Source organism: Cydia pomonella, chromosome 10 (genome assembly GCF_033807575.1).
Source record: "Cydia pomonella isolate Wapato2018A chromosome 10, ilCydPomo1, whole genome shotgun sequence".
Lineage (NCBI taxonomy): Eukaryota > Metazoa > Arthropoda > Insecta > Lepidoptera > Tortricidae > Cydia > Cydia pomonella.
In genome coordinates, this window is record NC_084712.1 from 20,613,068 (window position 1) to 20,627,544 (window position 14,477).

The 14,477-nt window shown below is 37.5% G+C and overlaps 1 protein-coding gene across 1 annotated transcript in view; it reads left to right on the plus strand.

The window, feature by feature from the left end:
- LOC133522376 (uncharacterized) overlaps window positions 1–14,477 on the plus strand; it is a 52,716-nt gene that overhangs the window by 24,732 nt on the left and 13,507 nt on the right. Inside the window, exon 2 of the mRNA XM_061857697.1 lies at window positions 6,509–6,626. Within this exon, the coding sequence (XP_061713681.1) occupies window positions 6,509–6,626 (118 nt within the window). The remainder of the gene's footprint in view (window positions 1–6,508; window positions 6,627–14,477) is intronic.

Consider the following 14,477-nt stretch of genomic DNA (forward strand, 5'->3'; position numbering starts at 1 on the left):
ATTTTAGTTTCACGTTTCAAATAGTATTAGTATTTTCTCTGACGTTGGGGATCTTTTACATCTCCAAATTTAATGTATGATATTTTATAAATGTTGCTGTATTTTTCGTGTCATTATATGGTGTCACTGTAAATGTTGTATTGAATTTTAAAAGATGCCTTGAGGCCTACTTATATAATACATTTTTAAATTTTGGATTTCGTATTTTAATGTGTAAATTACCAATTTGATAAGTCTGTATGGCCTATTTTGAACCTCTAGATACGTATTTGCAACTTCATATAGATTATCAAATTTTATTATGTACTTCGCCACATGGAATTGTTTGTAGCGATCAAGATTAGACATGTGATTCCTAATAGCGGTTACAAAAATACCTATACTAATAAATCATACATATTATCGGATCATTGATAGCAACGCAGATACAGATAACTCGTATATTTATTTAGGTCTCAAATTGCAAGTGAGATAAAACAATCAAAAATAAAATGCGTGACATGAAAGACCAAGTTAATTTATAATTAAACCACATAACTATAACCTGTTTTGTAAGTTTTATTGGATTTCTTTTTTTTCATCATAATAAATTACGGTATAATGTCATTCGGCATTCGTAGTCCGCGACCACGTTACAAATCGTAGAAGTTCACGAATATCCTCAGACAACTCCGCAGATCAGTGCGCTCTAATCACGTGTGCGTGAACAGCTGATCGCGCGTGCGCGCTGCGTGACAGATGACCGGCTGCGCCGGCGCTTGCCGCGCTTGGTTATTCTTGTTATTCGCGTGCAGTCAAACGCTCGCGAAGTTACTTTGGGAGATCTGTAACAAATACATGAATAGGTATATTTATCTGTAACAAATATATGAGTATAGTATTTTTCACAAAGCCTGACAGCGGAGACAGCTGTCAACTCAATAATTTTTTTAAATTCTGCTTTTTAAGCAATGAAAAATAGTTATTTATTATTTTACAAGGGGGCAAAGTTGCTTTAAAAGTCTTAAGACATAATGGTCCAACATATTTTTAAACAATATTTTCAGCTGACCAACGCGAGAAAACTAGTTGTAAAACATTACTAATGTTTGTTACTTATTCAATATTTGTAATTTAAAACCATCTCTTATATTGTGGTTCCTCTTTATGATTGCTCAGCGCTGGACCAGTGAGATGGTCATGCGATGGTGATGGCTCCTCTATACGATGGCCCAGCGCTTGACCAGCGAGATGGAAGTGCGATGGTTGAAATGCAACTACACGATATAGTTCTGGAATGGACCACGTGACGTGCGGACCGACACCGTGGCCATCCATCGCCGTCCCGCCGCGTCAAAAGCCATCCGATACCACTGCGCTCTCCAAACGCTGGCTCATCTTAATGTGCCAGTATAATGACCCATCTTGTAGAGGAGTCATTATAGTTCTATCTGACGTGAACGTGAGGAAACCACTTAAAATTTGCTTTAAAACTGCCGCTCTAGAGGATAAAATGCAACTTTGAAGAATGACCTTTCCAAGTGTGTAGTAAACGATCTTTAGCTAGTACTTCTCAAATGCACGAGCATCTAGAAGTCTAAAGATAACCAGTTTAAATGGTATCAAGGTCCCTAATAATTATGCTTGAGGCAAGTTCACGCTAATGTTGGTCCACTTGAGACAAAATGCTTAGTAAAGCAATAAAGTATGATTAGACCGCGGGCCAGGAGCATATATCGCCATCCGGCTGACACTTTGTCAGATGAAAGTCTAGATGCTGTTTTAAATTAAAAAAACCATCAGCCAGTTGTATCGCGGTGGAAAGACCGTCAGCTATTTACATGAACATGTAAACAAAACGGGCCTTACCACTTTATGTCCGTGTGTGAAATATGTCCTTTATGTGTGAAAAATGCGCAATCCGTTTATTTGATCACAATATAGATTCATATAAATTGTCATGAATGTAATTTGTAATGTAATCTTATGTTGTGTAATAAATAAATCTGAAACTGAATATTTGAATTATTTGAAACACCTGATCGAATGCTACATGCAAAGTTTCATGATTTTGTTATTACTACCATAAAAAGCTAAAGCGCTTATTTTTAACATGCTTATGTCACCAGCTGACGTTCTTACCGCCGCGATACAACCGGCTGACGATTTTTTCAACTAACAATAGCATCTGAATCTGAACTATCATGTGACAAAGTATCAAACGGGAGGTGATGACTTGCTCGACCCACCAACGGATCGGCAGCGGACGTCCACGAGGCGGGAAGCGATTGGTTATGGAAATCTGTTACTGGCTCGCGGTCTAGATCGCCTGTCTCGCTAGAGATACGAGACATTCGTCAACACCATGCTTGCTCTTGATAAGAACGTGATATTTTACGATTTTTAGTTTACATGTCTTATCTAGTTAAACACGTATAGATCATGTCATTCACTAACACGTGTGCCTTGAATCATATTGTCATGTTATTAAAGATTATATTTGACAAATCTACGCGTCATCTTGGATGACACGAACTGTAGCTTGTTTGCTTTCAGAAGGTTAATTAATGGCGATAAGTGTTATTAACTACCTCTTTGCACTGAAAAATGTGATCTATCCAACACACATTAAAGTGATTTTTATAAAGATTAACTGCTTTATACAATATCAACAAATATTTGAAAAACAGGTAAATACAGAACAGTAACGTTAACTATTTTGTATTTAATTGAACATTTCTAAGTATTGAAAAAACGATAGAAATAAACGAACAGCCACTACATTTTAGCTACTCAAAACAGTGAAACTTACTGTCTTTTTGGAACAGTAAAATTTACTGTTTTGTTCGATAGGAACTGGATATGGAACTGTTTAAACCATTAAACGCATTCATTTTTTTTAATACTACGTCGGTGGCAAACAAGCATACGGCCCGCCTAAGTAAGCAGTATCCGTAGCCTATGTACGCCTGCAACTCCAGAGGAGTTACTTGCGCGTTGCCGACCCTAACCTCCTCCCGTCCCTCGTTGAGCTCAATTCATTCATGCAATTTCAATTGTTTTAAGTAAATGGTTTTTTTCTCAGTGTGTCTGTGTCAGTGTGCAACGGCTTCTTGAAGATACATTTTTCTTCTGGTTTCTGGTATTTAACGTTGTTTTATTATGTGACATCGCAAATAGCAATTGCTCAAAGTAGAATAGTCGGGGTCCGGGCACCTGGTTCCCTTGGATTCAAACTGTAAGGCTACCACCAGTTTTGATATTGTCATTCGCTCACGTCTACGTAACTTACTTTATACATATCTCGCTTGCACTAATATGCCAGTACGTGTACGTTACTTACTTTCTGTACATCGCGCTGGCACTAATATGCTAGTACGAGCGAGATGCATAGAAAGTAAGCTACGTAGACGGGTTAAAATTATTCTCGTTGTCTTCTTTCTGACCACTCACCCTTGTATTTGTGTCTTCTATCAAATAAATAAATAAAGTCGAGTGCTACTGCATGTCTTTCTAGATGTAGATTATAATTTACATGAGAAATAATGAAAAATAAATTTCATCTGATACAAAAAGCTACAATCAGTCACATTTTTTGGGGACAAAAGCACAACGAAAATAATTTTGATACAGATATGAGCAAATATGTCAATGTCAAAACTGTTTGCAGTATATTTTACTTCAGTAAATGACATATATATATCTCAATTTAGTACTTTTAAAAACATAGATACATGTTTCATAAAATGTCCAAAAATATACATATGTGTTACACTTAAATGTTAACTGAACAATGGGGTCCTAAAAGGCCCCTAGGTAAGTTAACAAAATTATATTCCTAGTTTTTTGTTAACTGTCTTGAGTTTCCTTTGAAGACATTCTTTAAAAGATTTTTACTAAAATGCTATTTCATATTACCTTGAAATTAACGATACTGCGTAAATACTCGTATTTGCCCCACCTCCAAAAGTCATCTGGAGATGTGCCCACGCGAATTCATTTAAAGCTGTGCGCGTCATACGAAAGTCATATATATCATTAGTAGTCCTAAACAAAAACGACGTATGTTCTTATGAGATTCTAATTATGGGCCATTTTATTTTATTTTTACTATACTATGATATTTCTACTCAGAATCCAGAGCTCTTTCGAGTTTGGATCCTATTATGAGAAAACGTGTCTAAAACTTTCCATAAATTTATCGTTTTTAGGGTTCCGTACCCAAAGGGTCAAACGGGACCCTATTACTGAGACTCCGCTGTCCGTCCGTCCGTCCGTCGGCCCGTCCATCCGTCCGTCCGTCCATACGTCCCGTCCGTCTGTCACCAGGCTGTATCTCATAAACTGTGATAGTTAGCCAGTTGAAATTTGTACAGATTATGTGTTTCAGTTGCCGCTATAACAACAAATACTAAAAACAGAATAAAATAAATATTTCTTTCCAATTTCGAGGTTCCCATCCAATCACCGAAGTTAAGCAACGTCGGGCGGGGTCAGTACTTGGATGGGTGACCGTTTTTATAGATAATGGTACGGAACCCTTCCTGAGCGAGCCCAACTCGCATTTGGCCGATTTTTTCTCCTATCAGTATCAAAAGAGCTCGTGATCCTGAGTAGAATATAAAATATCTCAAATCTGAAAAAAAGTGTATGGAAAAAAAATGTGACGGAGTGTAGCTTTTTGTATGAGATGAAATTTATTTTAAAATTTTGTCATATAAATTATAATCTAAGACAATAGCACTCGATTTTTTTATTTATTTGATAGAAGACAAAAATACAAGCGTGACAGAGTGGTCAGAAATAAGACAACGAAAAGAATTATGATCCGTCTAAGTAACTTTCTATGCATCTCGCTCATACTAACATATTAGTGCAAGCAAGATGTATAGAAAGTAAGTTATGTAGACATGAACGAATGTCAATATCAAAACTGGTGGTACCCGTACAGTTTGAATCCAGCCTAGGGCACCAGTAGGGCTAATATGGTCGGCTTTTTATCATTTGTCACCACGCCTGTCACGTTCTAACAAGTATATAAGCGCAAAAGTGACGGACATAGTGACAAGTGTTAAAAATGGAACCATAATACCGCCGCAGGTGCCCGGACTCCGACCGAGTGAGCAACCTACAACTTTGAATGAAATGACCCATATAAGATATGACTTTTTGAAGTAAGATGGTAGTTGACGCATGCAGTGTTTGATTATTCTGTTCACATGTTTGCCGAGACTGCGCTCTAATGCGCATTTTACGTTATGTCAACAGGTTTTTCATAACTAGAGAAAATTAATTTTGATTGATGATTTATTGTTTTGGTTTTGGCTTTCAGGAGCCTGATTCAGATTCGCAAATTGATATGGTTTTGATCTTCTTTCGACACGATGTTGAAGATCGCTCGTGTGAAATGAAGTGAAAAGTCGTGCGTGAAATTCCTGCCAATCACCAAAACGATCGTGAAAGTCGTATCCAAACCATAACAAAATCTTAAAATAGAATCGATCTTCTGGTTTTCCAGGCTTGCGATGCATCTTCCACTTAAACTAACTAGATCTTTTCTGAACGACTATTTAGGTTTTCAGGTTTATAACTATTAAGTTTTAGGTTAAGCTTTATTGAGCTTACTGTGGGACTTAGTCAATTTGTGTAAAAATGTCCTATAATATTTATTTATTTATTTTATTTATTTATAACTTTTTAATTTTATTTTTAAAACGGAATACGGAAACGGAAGTTATATACTATACTTCGTCTTATTATTGAAAAAAACTTATCTAAAAATAACTCCATTCAAACAAAAAAAGAATTACTCAAATCGGACCACGGGTGTCGGAGTAATCGGTGGACATACATAATAGTACATTACGATACAAGTGCGAAAAATAGGAAATTCGAAACGAGTGGCGATAAATTAAAACACGACCGAAGGGAGTGTTTTAAATCGACACGAGTTGCGAATTGCCTATTCACACATGTATCGTACAACGTTTTACAGTACATATGGCCCTTTAAATGTTCGACACAGTAACGTAAAATGCAAATTTTCGCACTAGTGCTATAAAGTAGCACCATATGTACTGTAAAAAAATATATAGCCCCAACCGAATACAGAACCTTCTCCTATGAAATTGAAGTCGGTTAATAAGCAAATATATAACAATTATATATCATATATGATCATGTACATTACTTTGGTTTAATAAGTAATAGTTCCTATTTTTATAATTATTAAAAAAGACACGTAGAAAAAGGGTAAACAATAGTTTACCCTTTACCCTTAAACAAACAATAGTTTACCCTTTACCCTTAAACAAACAATAGTTTACCCTTTTTCTAATGCAAAAAAAAAGAAGTATAAACTAAAGTATGCATCCAACAAGTATTTGAAATGAAATCTGTTGCGCTATTTTCACTGCGCTCTTTAATAGGAAGTGGTAGAAGATAGGTATTTATTTAGTGACATCTAGAATATCGATACAATTATTAAATATGACTTTTTAAATTAATACGTTACCTTTTTTGTCCGCAGGAGCCAATGAGAACTGCAACAAAGACATGCTGCAGCGATGCGCCATGGACCTGCCTGTGCTAAATTCACCGGAGATCTCCTTTGCCCTAACTAGAGAAGAACTAGACAAGAGTTGCATGTAAGTTATTTCAATGATACTGCAAACTGAACCTGTTGCTTCTTAAATAAAGCCAGGATATTAGAAAACCAACAAAAGATGGCGTGCCGCGCGAAACTTTCGGCGTAAGAAATGTCCATCGGGCCTTATTTATTTCAATTACTCTAAAAATATACTTGTGTTTAAACTTTTAATAAAATCGTCAAATCCCTTGACTGTAATTGACCTACCTAAAATTATACAACTATGGTAAGCATAATAACTATAAACAATAAAAAATAAATGAAAATTTCACTGAGTTTTTTGTAAAACTGATATCCCAAATTCTGTGTAACCTCTTACTATTCGGCTGAACCTAAACGATGATAGGTAGTTTTTCGTGCTTCTATATCAAGATATGCTTAAGAAAAATGGAAACTATAGGTCTTTTAAGCGAAGAAACTATAGCAAAATTTAAATAAAAAATTAATTGATATTTTTCCTATCGAGCCAACTTTAACGTTTTGATGTAAAATCTGCCCATAAAATACCCTTTACCTGTGCCAAATCAGGCAGTTTCGAGAATAGCGCTGTGTCTGTGAACGTGTTAACACATTCACTGCTGAAATACGGTCGTAGCGCTACGTCATAGCCGATAACTTAGGTTTCCCGGTATATAGCGAAAATGCTTCGTAGCGGCAAAACGACTACACGACAATGGGTTAAGGGTCACTGAAACAATATCTGTATTTCCATTTTACAAACGCCTGCAGAGAAAATGATACTGTTCAAACGCAGTTAACAGCAACCGACACTTTATGCCTTTATGCAATCCGCCATTTCGAACAATATACAGCCGATGACATAACTGACTAGATCTACTTAATTATCGCTCCAAACAAATTATTTAGTAGATACTCGGCCCGATTCGAACTTTAAGAGACGTCAAATATTAGGTCTAGATACGATATAGGATCGGATATGTCAAAGTCAAAAGTGACATTTTTGTTTGATTAAACGTCACTTTTGACACTGACATATCCGATTCATATCGAATCTAGACCTAATATTTGACATATCTTAAAGCTGGTCTTGAATGTGGAGTGAAACATGTTTTCCATATCTTGGTGGAATGTCTTCGAAACGAGGCTGAGAGGATAAATTTCATGCAAAAATACAACTGTAATTTATATGACATAGGTGAAGTTAACTTAATTTTAGCCTACCCGCAAGAGTTGATTTGTTTTGCTATGTCACAATAAGGGTGACATTTTCAATTGTGAAAAAACCCTTTTTTCAATAAAGATTTTAAAAAAAAGCTGGTTTTCCAACCCAGAGGGTAAACTAGACCTTATAGGGATTAATCCGGTTTCCTTCACCGAATAGAGACTGGTAAATATCAAATGATTTTTCGTACATAAGTTCCGAAATACTCGTTCGTACTGCAGCACTATATTACTGCCGCAAATGTTAAAATCGATGTTGCTGCCACGATTTTTTATTTTTTTTAGGACATTATTACACAAATTGACTAAGTCCCACAGTAAGCTCAATAAGGCTTGTGTTAAGGGTACTTAGACAACGATATATATAATATATAAATATTTATAAATACTTAAATACATAGAAAACACCCATGACTCAGGAACAAATATCCATGCTCATCACACGAATACATGCCCTTACCAGGATTTGAACCCGGGACCATCAGCTTCGTAGGCAGGATCACTACCCACTAGGCCAAACCGGTCGTCATCGATTTGATATTGGCAACAGCATTGCAGTCGGCACTAATGTCGCGCTGCATTACTGCAACAGTAATATTGTCTATTCTAAACACGAAAAATACCTTTATGCAATCCACCATTTTCAAGCTACCTGCAGCCGTAACGTAGCTAACTAGATCAACTTTCTCAACGCAATGAATAAATTGCTTTGTAACTAGAATGAAAGATCTGAAAAGTAATTGTTGGTAGTATAGTGGTTTAATTACGTGGGTCAAAATGTTTGTTGCCTTGTCCCCAAATGTGACAGAGTGGAGCTTTTTGTATGAGATGAAATCTTGTTTCTAATTTTTCTTATCTAAAATCAAAATATAATCTACAGCCACAAAGAAACATTCGAGAGCACTCTACTTTATTTATTTATTTGGTAGAAGACGGAAATACAAGCGTGACCGAGTGGTCAGAAACAAGACCACGTTAAGAATTATGACCCACGTATCGATTTGTGAGTTTTGTTATACAGCCCAATTGAAACCTACACTGACATCAGAATGATATTTGAATCATGTTATACATATTTAGTCATCGCGCGTCTCGCCTCGCCAAAAGTACGAGCGACATGCACCATTAGGTATATATATATATCACACACACACACACACACGCATGCATGCACGCACGCACGCACGCACGCACGCACGCACGCACGCACGCACGCACGCACGCACGCACGCACGCACGCACGCACGCACGCACTCACGCACGCACGCACGCACGCATGCAAGCAAGCACGCACGCACGCACGCACGCACGCACGCACGCACACACACACACACACACACACACACACACACACACACACACACACACACACACACACACACACACACACTACGACGGTGGCAAACACGCATACGGCCCGCCTGATGGTAAGCAGTCTTCATAGCCAATGTATACCTGCAACTTCAGAGGTGTTGCATGCACTTTGCCGAACCTAACACTCTGCACCCTCATTGAACTCTGGCAACCTTACTCACCGGAAGGAACAAAACACTATGAGTAAGGTCTAGTGTTATTTGGCTGCGGTTAACCATAACTAAACAACATGATTCAAATAAATATCCCCGATAGTCATTGTTTTGTACATTTTTAATAGGTATACATTTATTGTCCTTATAGTGTTTTAGATAACAGTGCCGTATGCATCATTATTAGACCGTCTTTTGTCTTCTGTTCCATGTACGAGTAAATATGGTCCTAGACTTCAAGAAACGCGATGCTGCCAGGCTGAAATGTGGTGCTATTCCTCCACAATCCCCCTGAAATTCCCATTTACAATTTTACATTTATAAATTAAAATAGCCAAAAAAATACAAAATATTCGAACATATTTAAAGAGAGCACACGCTCATTTTTCACCGCGGCAGTGTCTAAAGTCTGTATAGCCCTCATGATAGCCGACCTTCGGTAGAAGATGGTACTTGAAGAAGGAGCCAAAAGTAGGTGAAAACTGTAAAAACAGAAACATTTCTAAGCATATAATTCAAAAAAGATATTAATACCTACACAAAATAATTCCCGCCCGCACTCAAAACTTCGGGGTAAGAACATAATTGCATGATCCATGAGTTGCTACATATTCTGTAGCCGTGAAATGTAGTCGAGCATCAAGTTACTCAACTGCGCTGCAAACAAATTGCTATGTAAATACACTGAGCTGCAGCACAGATTGCTGAATTATGCATGCATTTAATTGCAGATAATCGATGAATAGCTTCTGAAAATAAAACTGTTGGTGCAATTTACAACAGCGATATATATATGTAAGTATCGAAGCAGGCGCGGATACAAGATTTGGCTTAGGGGGGGGCCATTTTGAGAAAATCATATATTTTTTCACAGAAAATAAGGTAAAAAAAAATGTTACTCAATTTAGTAATGTGAGAGCCAGGGTTTTAGGGGGGGGGCCATTGCCCCTATGGCCCCCCCCCTTGTATCCGCGCCTGTATCGAAGTATTGAATTGTGATTATGATTTTAACAAGCGTGGACTTATAGACATAATTAGACATGACTAAGTTACGATAAATATAACCTGCTTAGGGAAAACCAAGTGATAAGGTAATTTTTAGGGTTCTGTACCCAAAGGGTAAAAACAGGACCCATTACTAAGACTCCGCTGTCCGTCCGTCTGTCTGTATGTCCCTCTGTCACCACGCTGTATCTCATGAACCGTAATAGCTAGACAGTTAAATTTTCACATATGAAGTATTTCTGTTGCCGCTACAACAACCAAAACTAAAAAGTACGGAACCCTCGGTAGGTACGAACGTAGGTTAATTAATATCGGAATGACATCTAATGGATGACTTTCAGTATTTTTCACGATAATAACTCTTCCTCACGTTATGGGAGCCTGGGGTCCTTTTGACAACTAATACCAAGAATTGGCGTAGGCATTCGTTTTTACGAAAGTGACTGCCATCTGACCTTCCATCCCAGAAGGTAAACTGGGATTAGTCCGGGTTCCACACGATGTTTTTCTTCACTGAAAACCGACTGGTAAATATCAAAGATATTTCGTTCATAAGTTCAGAAAAACTCATTGGTAGGCCACCATCGCTTCCTCTGCCACCAGCGCTTCCGCCGGTCGATCCGGTCAATCCTTTTCACCCCAAGCATGTTGCGCTCCACGGCTCTTAAGCAAATTATATTACTTAATCCTAGTTAACACTTAAAACTGCTTTAGTTTCACTTCACTCCGCACTCAGACCGAAAGTGATGGCGTAATTTATAACCCCTCAAGCACAGGCACAGGCGGCGTGCTGTGACCCGCATCTCTTAACGACAACAGGCAGGCAGGAGTGCACAGGAATAGAACATTTATGTAACAAAAACAGTAAAACAATTTAATGATTACTTAATTTGATTTACTCCATCACTTCTGCCTCAAGTAATGATTTAGCTCAAGATTAAGAATAGTTGTCTTCAATCGTTAAGTAGGTAACTATATAAGTGTTCATTTATTTACAGATAGGGTTGCCATATGAAAACATCACTCTAAAAATCCTGACACTTCCTGGGCAGTCATTTCTCCAAAAAAGACTACCCTGGATCGCATTCGGTTCAAAGGTTCCCATTACGCTAGCAGCGTTTCCGTTTCCACGTTGTAATAGCCAACTAAATCCCCCGCATCAGATACGACCCGGAGCGTGGATCACAGCCCCTATCCCTTAGGCCACGACCAAGTTCCTTTACAAAAGCTTTAGCCTCTGTTCCCCAGGATCTCCACTGCAATTGGCACAACATCGTACATTGGTTCTAGGGCATTGTACTTAGCATGCTTGAATTTGACCATATATTCAGCGGCTGACCCAGCAGACCTAAGCGTGAAGCTAAGGGGGGACGGTGCAAACTTAATGACACATGTGGTGTCTCACAAGAAGCACCGGCCCGCGGAGGTTTCTAAAAACCCTGACTTTCACCAAGTCCCCTTAGGAGTGGAACTCACTATCTCTTAGGTAAGCATGCTCCATCCTTGACCGCATCGGCACTTATTGGCCCTTACCTTCAGGTGAGATTGTGGTCAAATGCTTTCCTTTATCCAAAAATAAAGGACCAAAAATCCTGCCCCTCCAGGAGAAATTTTGACGTATAGCAACCCTATTGACGGAACGCTCAACTTCGTGAAAACCGGGTAACTTTGGTAAAATGGCTAACTTTTGCTAAAGACGTAGACGTCAGCAAGTTGCGGAATGGTACGCAGTTAGCTCATCTTAATTTAGTGTTCTTGTTTGTGGTAAATAGCAATTTGAAACTAGTTGTCTGGCTGACTAACTTTGGATGGATGCTGAATAGCCAATGAGTTCCTTGGCGTGAATAGAGATCAACTTAAGTTTGGCTTGCACTTTTAACAATATTTGGTATTATTATTTCCCCGTTTACATGACTACGTGAAACATGCAGCGTCTGGGTTTTGGCTGACATAGGAGTACCTATAAAAACAGAAACGATATAGGGGCGTAAAAATACGCTTGCCCTTACGGTTGGTTCGGCGCTATGAGCTTACGCGCGCGTTACTTTTCCCTATATTTTGTCTATATGAGCGTACACGCTCGTACGCGTAAGCTCGTATAACACGCTAGTCTGTAACCGCCCTAAGGGAGAATAACAAAAAAAATATACATAATTAAAGAAAGTATGAAGGGCACAACTAAGCTTGTTCTAAGAGTAATATTCTGTGGGATTGATAAACAAAGGCGTTATTTCAATGAACAAATAAATAACAACATAAGATGTTTTTAATTACGGTAAAAAATACTGAAAACAAATTGACGTCATTAAGGATATTTCTTAGAAAAATATGGTTTTTAAACCTACTTTCTATGAATTTATGAACTAAACAGTACCTAATTACTCACGTGTATGTATATTACGCGACTTGGCGAAAAAACGAGACTGTTTTTCTTCCTTCGTCGTGTCGTGATCTATCCGTCTCCGGAAATGTCACGACTCAAACGGTAAAAGTAACAAAACATTTATTGCTTTTTAAATCTATGATTTATTGTATGCAAGTCTCGTTTTGTATGAAAATCATAAAGTTCAAATGTATAAATTAAAAGCAATATAAATATCGTTGTGTATATTCGCAGTTGAAACATATTAATGAAACCCGAAATAATTAATAGTGATTTGTATTTGCCATTTACAAACTATGGAGCCGTTAATTAATACGTTAAAACAAATACAACTAAAAACAGAATTGGAATTTGTGTGCTTAATTAAACAGCTGTCAATTGATGATTTGTCGGCCTTATTTATTTGCAGTAAGGTGTATTATCAGTGTGGATGACGCTAAATACAAAGTAGAGATGGGCCAAATAATAATATGGAATTTGCCGAATACGAATATTCGGCCGAATGCTCGGTTCAAATTTAACCGAATCGGATATTTGGTCGAACTATTCGGCTCAAATATAACATTCAAATAAACTATACGAAAACTCATTAATCACATTAGCAGCTAATAAAAATTAGGCAATTCCCTAAAAATAAAACAGGTCAAAAAGCTGAGTTCCTTACCTTACTTAAGAATATTTTCAACCCTCGCTAAATAATCTACTCTGATTCAACATGTCTCATCATACATTACATCATTTTCATTCGTTCATCAATGACAAAAGACCCCTAGTGTACATTTATTCGATGGCGTAACGTGACGTACGCGTTTGCGTTAAGTCTCATTTAAGACTTAACGCAAACGCGTACGTCACGTTATGAAATCGAATAATTTTACACTAGGGGCTCTGATAGACGTAATCTGCCAGAGTATCTTCTGAAGGAGCTTTATTTTACAGTGTCGTAATCAGACTTTTTTTTGTTAGCCTACTTTAGTGTTGCTTGGCAAAGGCCTCCCCTTTTCTCCACATTTTCCCCCATGTTGTATTTTCGAACCCCACGACTTATTTTGAACTTCACGGAACACCACATTCGGGGTGCAGTCAGACCAGACAAATATAAAAAAAAAAATGCTTTTATTCCGCACTTTAATCGAATTATTCGGCTGAATACGAATATTGAAAAACATGCCTCGTATGCCAAATACCGAATGTTCGGTCCATCTCTAATACGAAAATTTTACCTAACTAATTATTTGACAATTTCATGAGTTGTGGCATCATGTTCGAAAGCCGCTGGCGCGGCGAATTATTGATTGTGTGGTTTGATATGGTGACAAAGCTAAACTGGGACTACTGTTGTGGGATGAAAACCCAGCAATCAGTACAAAAATATGAAAGTTGGCCATTTTGTAGGGCGCCTTATTTGTAGTTGATTTTTTATGTCGGCTGAGATCGCCTCCGTCTTAGTTTGTGCCTGCATCAAAATTGTAGGCGTTTTGTTTCACCAATGTCTTAATTTCTGTTAAATGTATTTTTTGTGATTGTGATAATTAATATTATTTTCATAACACTTCCCCTCCACTACAGCTTGCGGCTGTAGTGCATTTAAAGACCTCATTTGCAAAATTTTACTTACCCCCCTCGTTGCACAATTATACTATTGATTATTAGTGAACTTTGAATACTTATTAAAAATATACATATTATTAAATATATGAATTTCTGATTTTACTTCTGTGAAATTAGGAAAAGTTTACTTGTAACATTCATG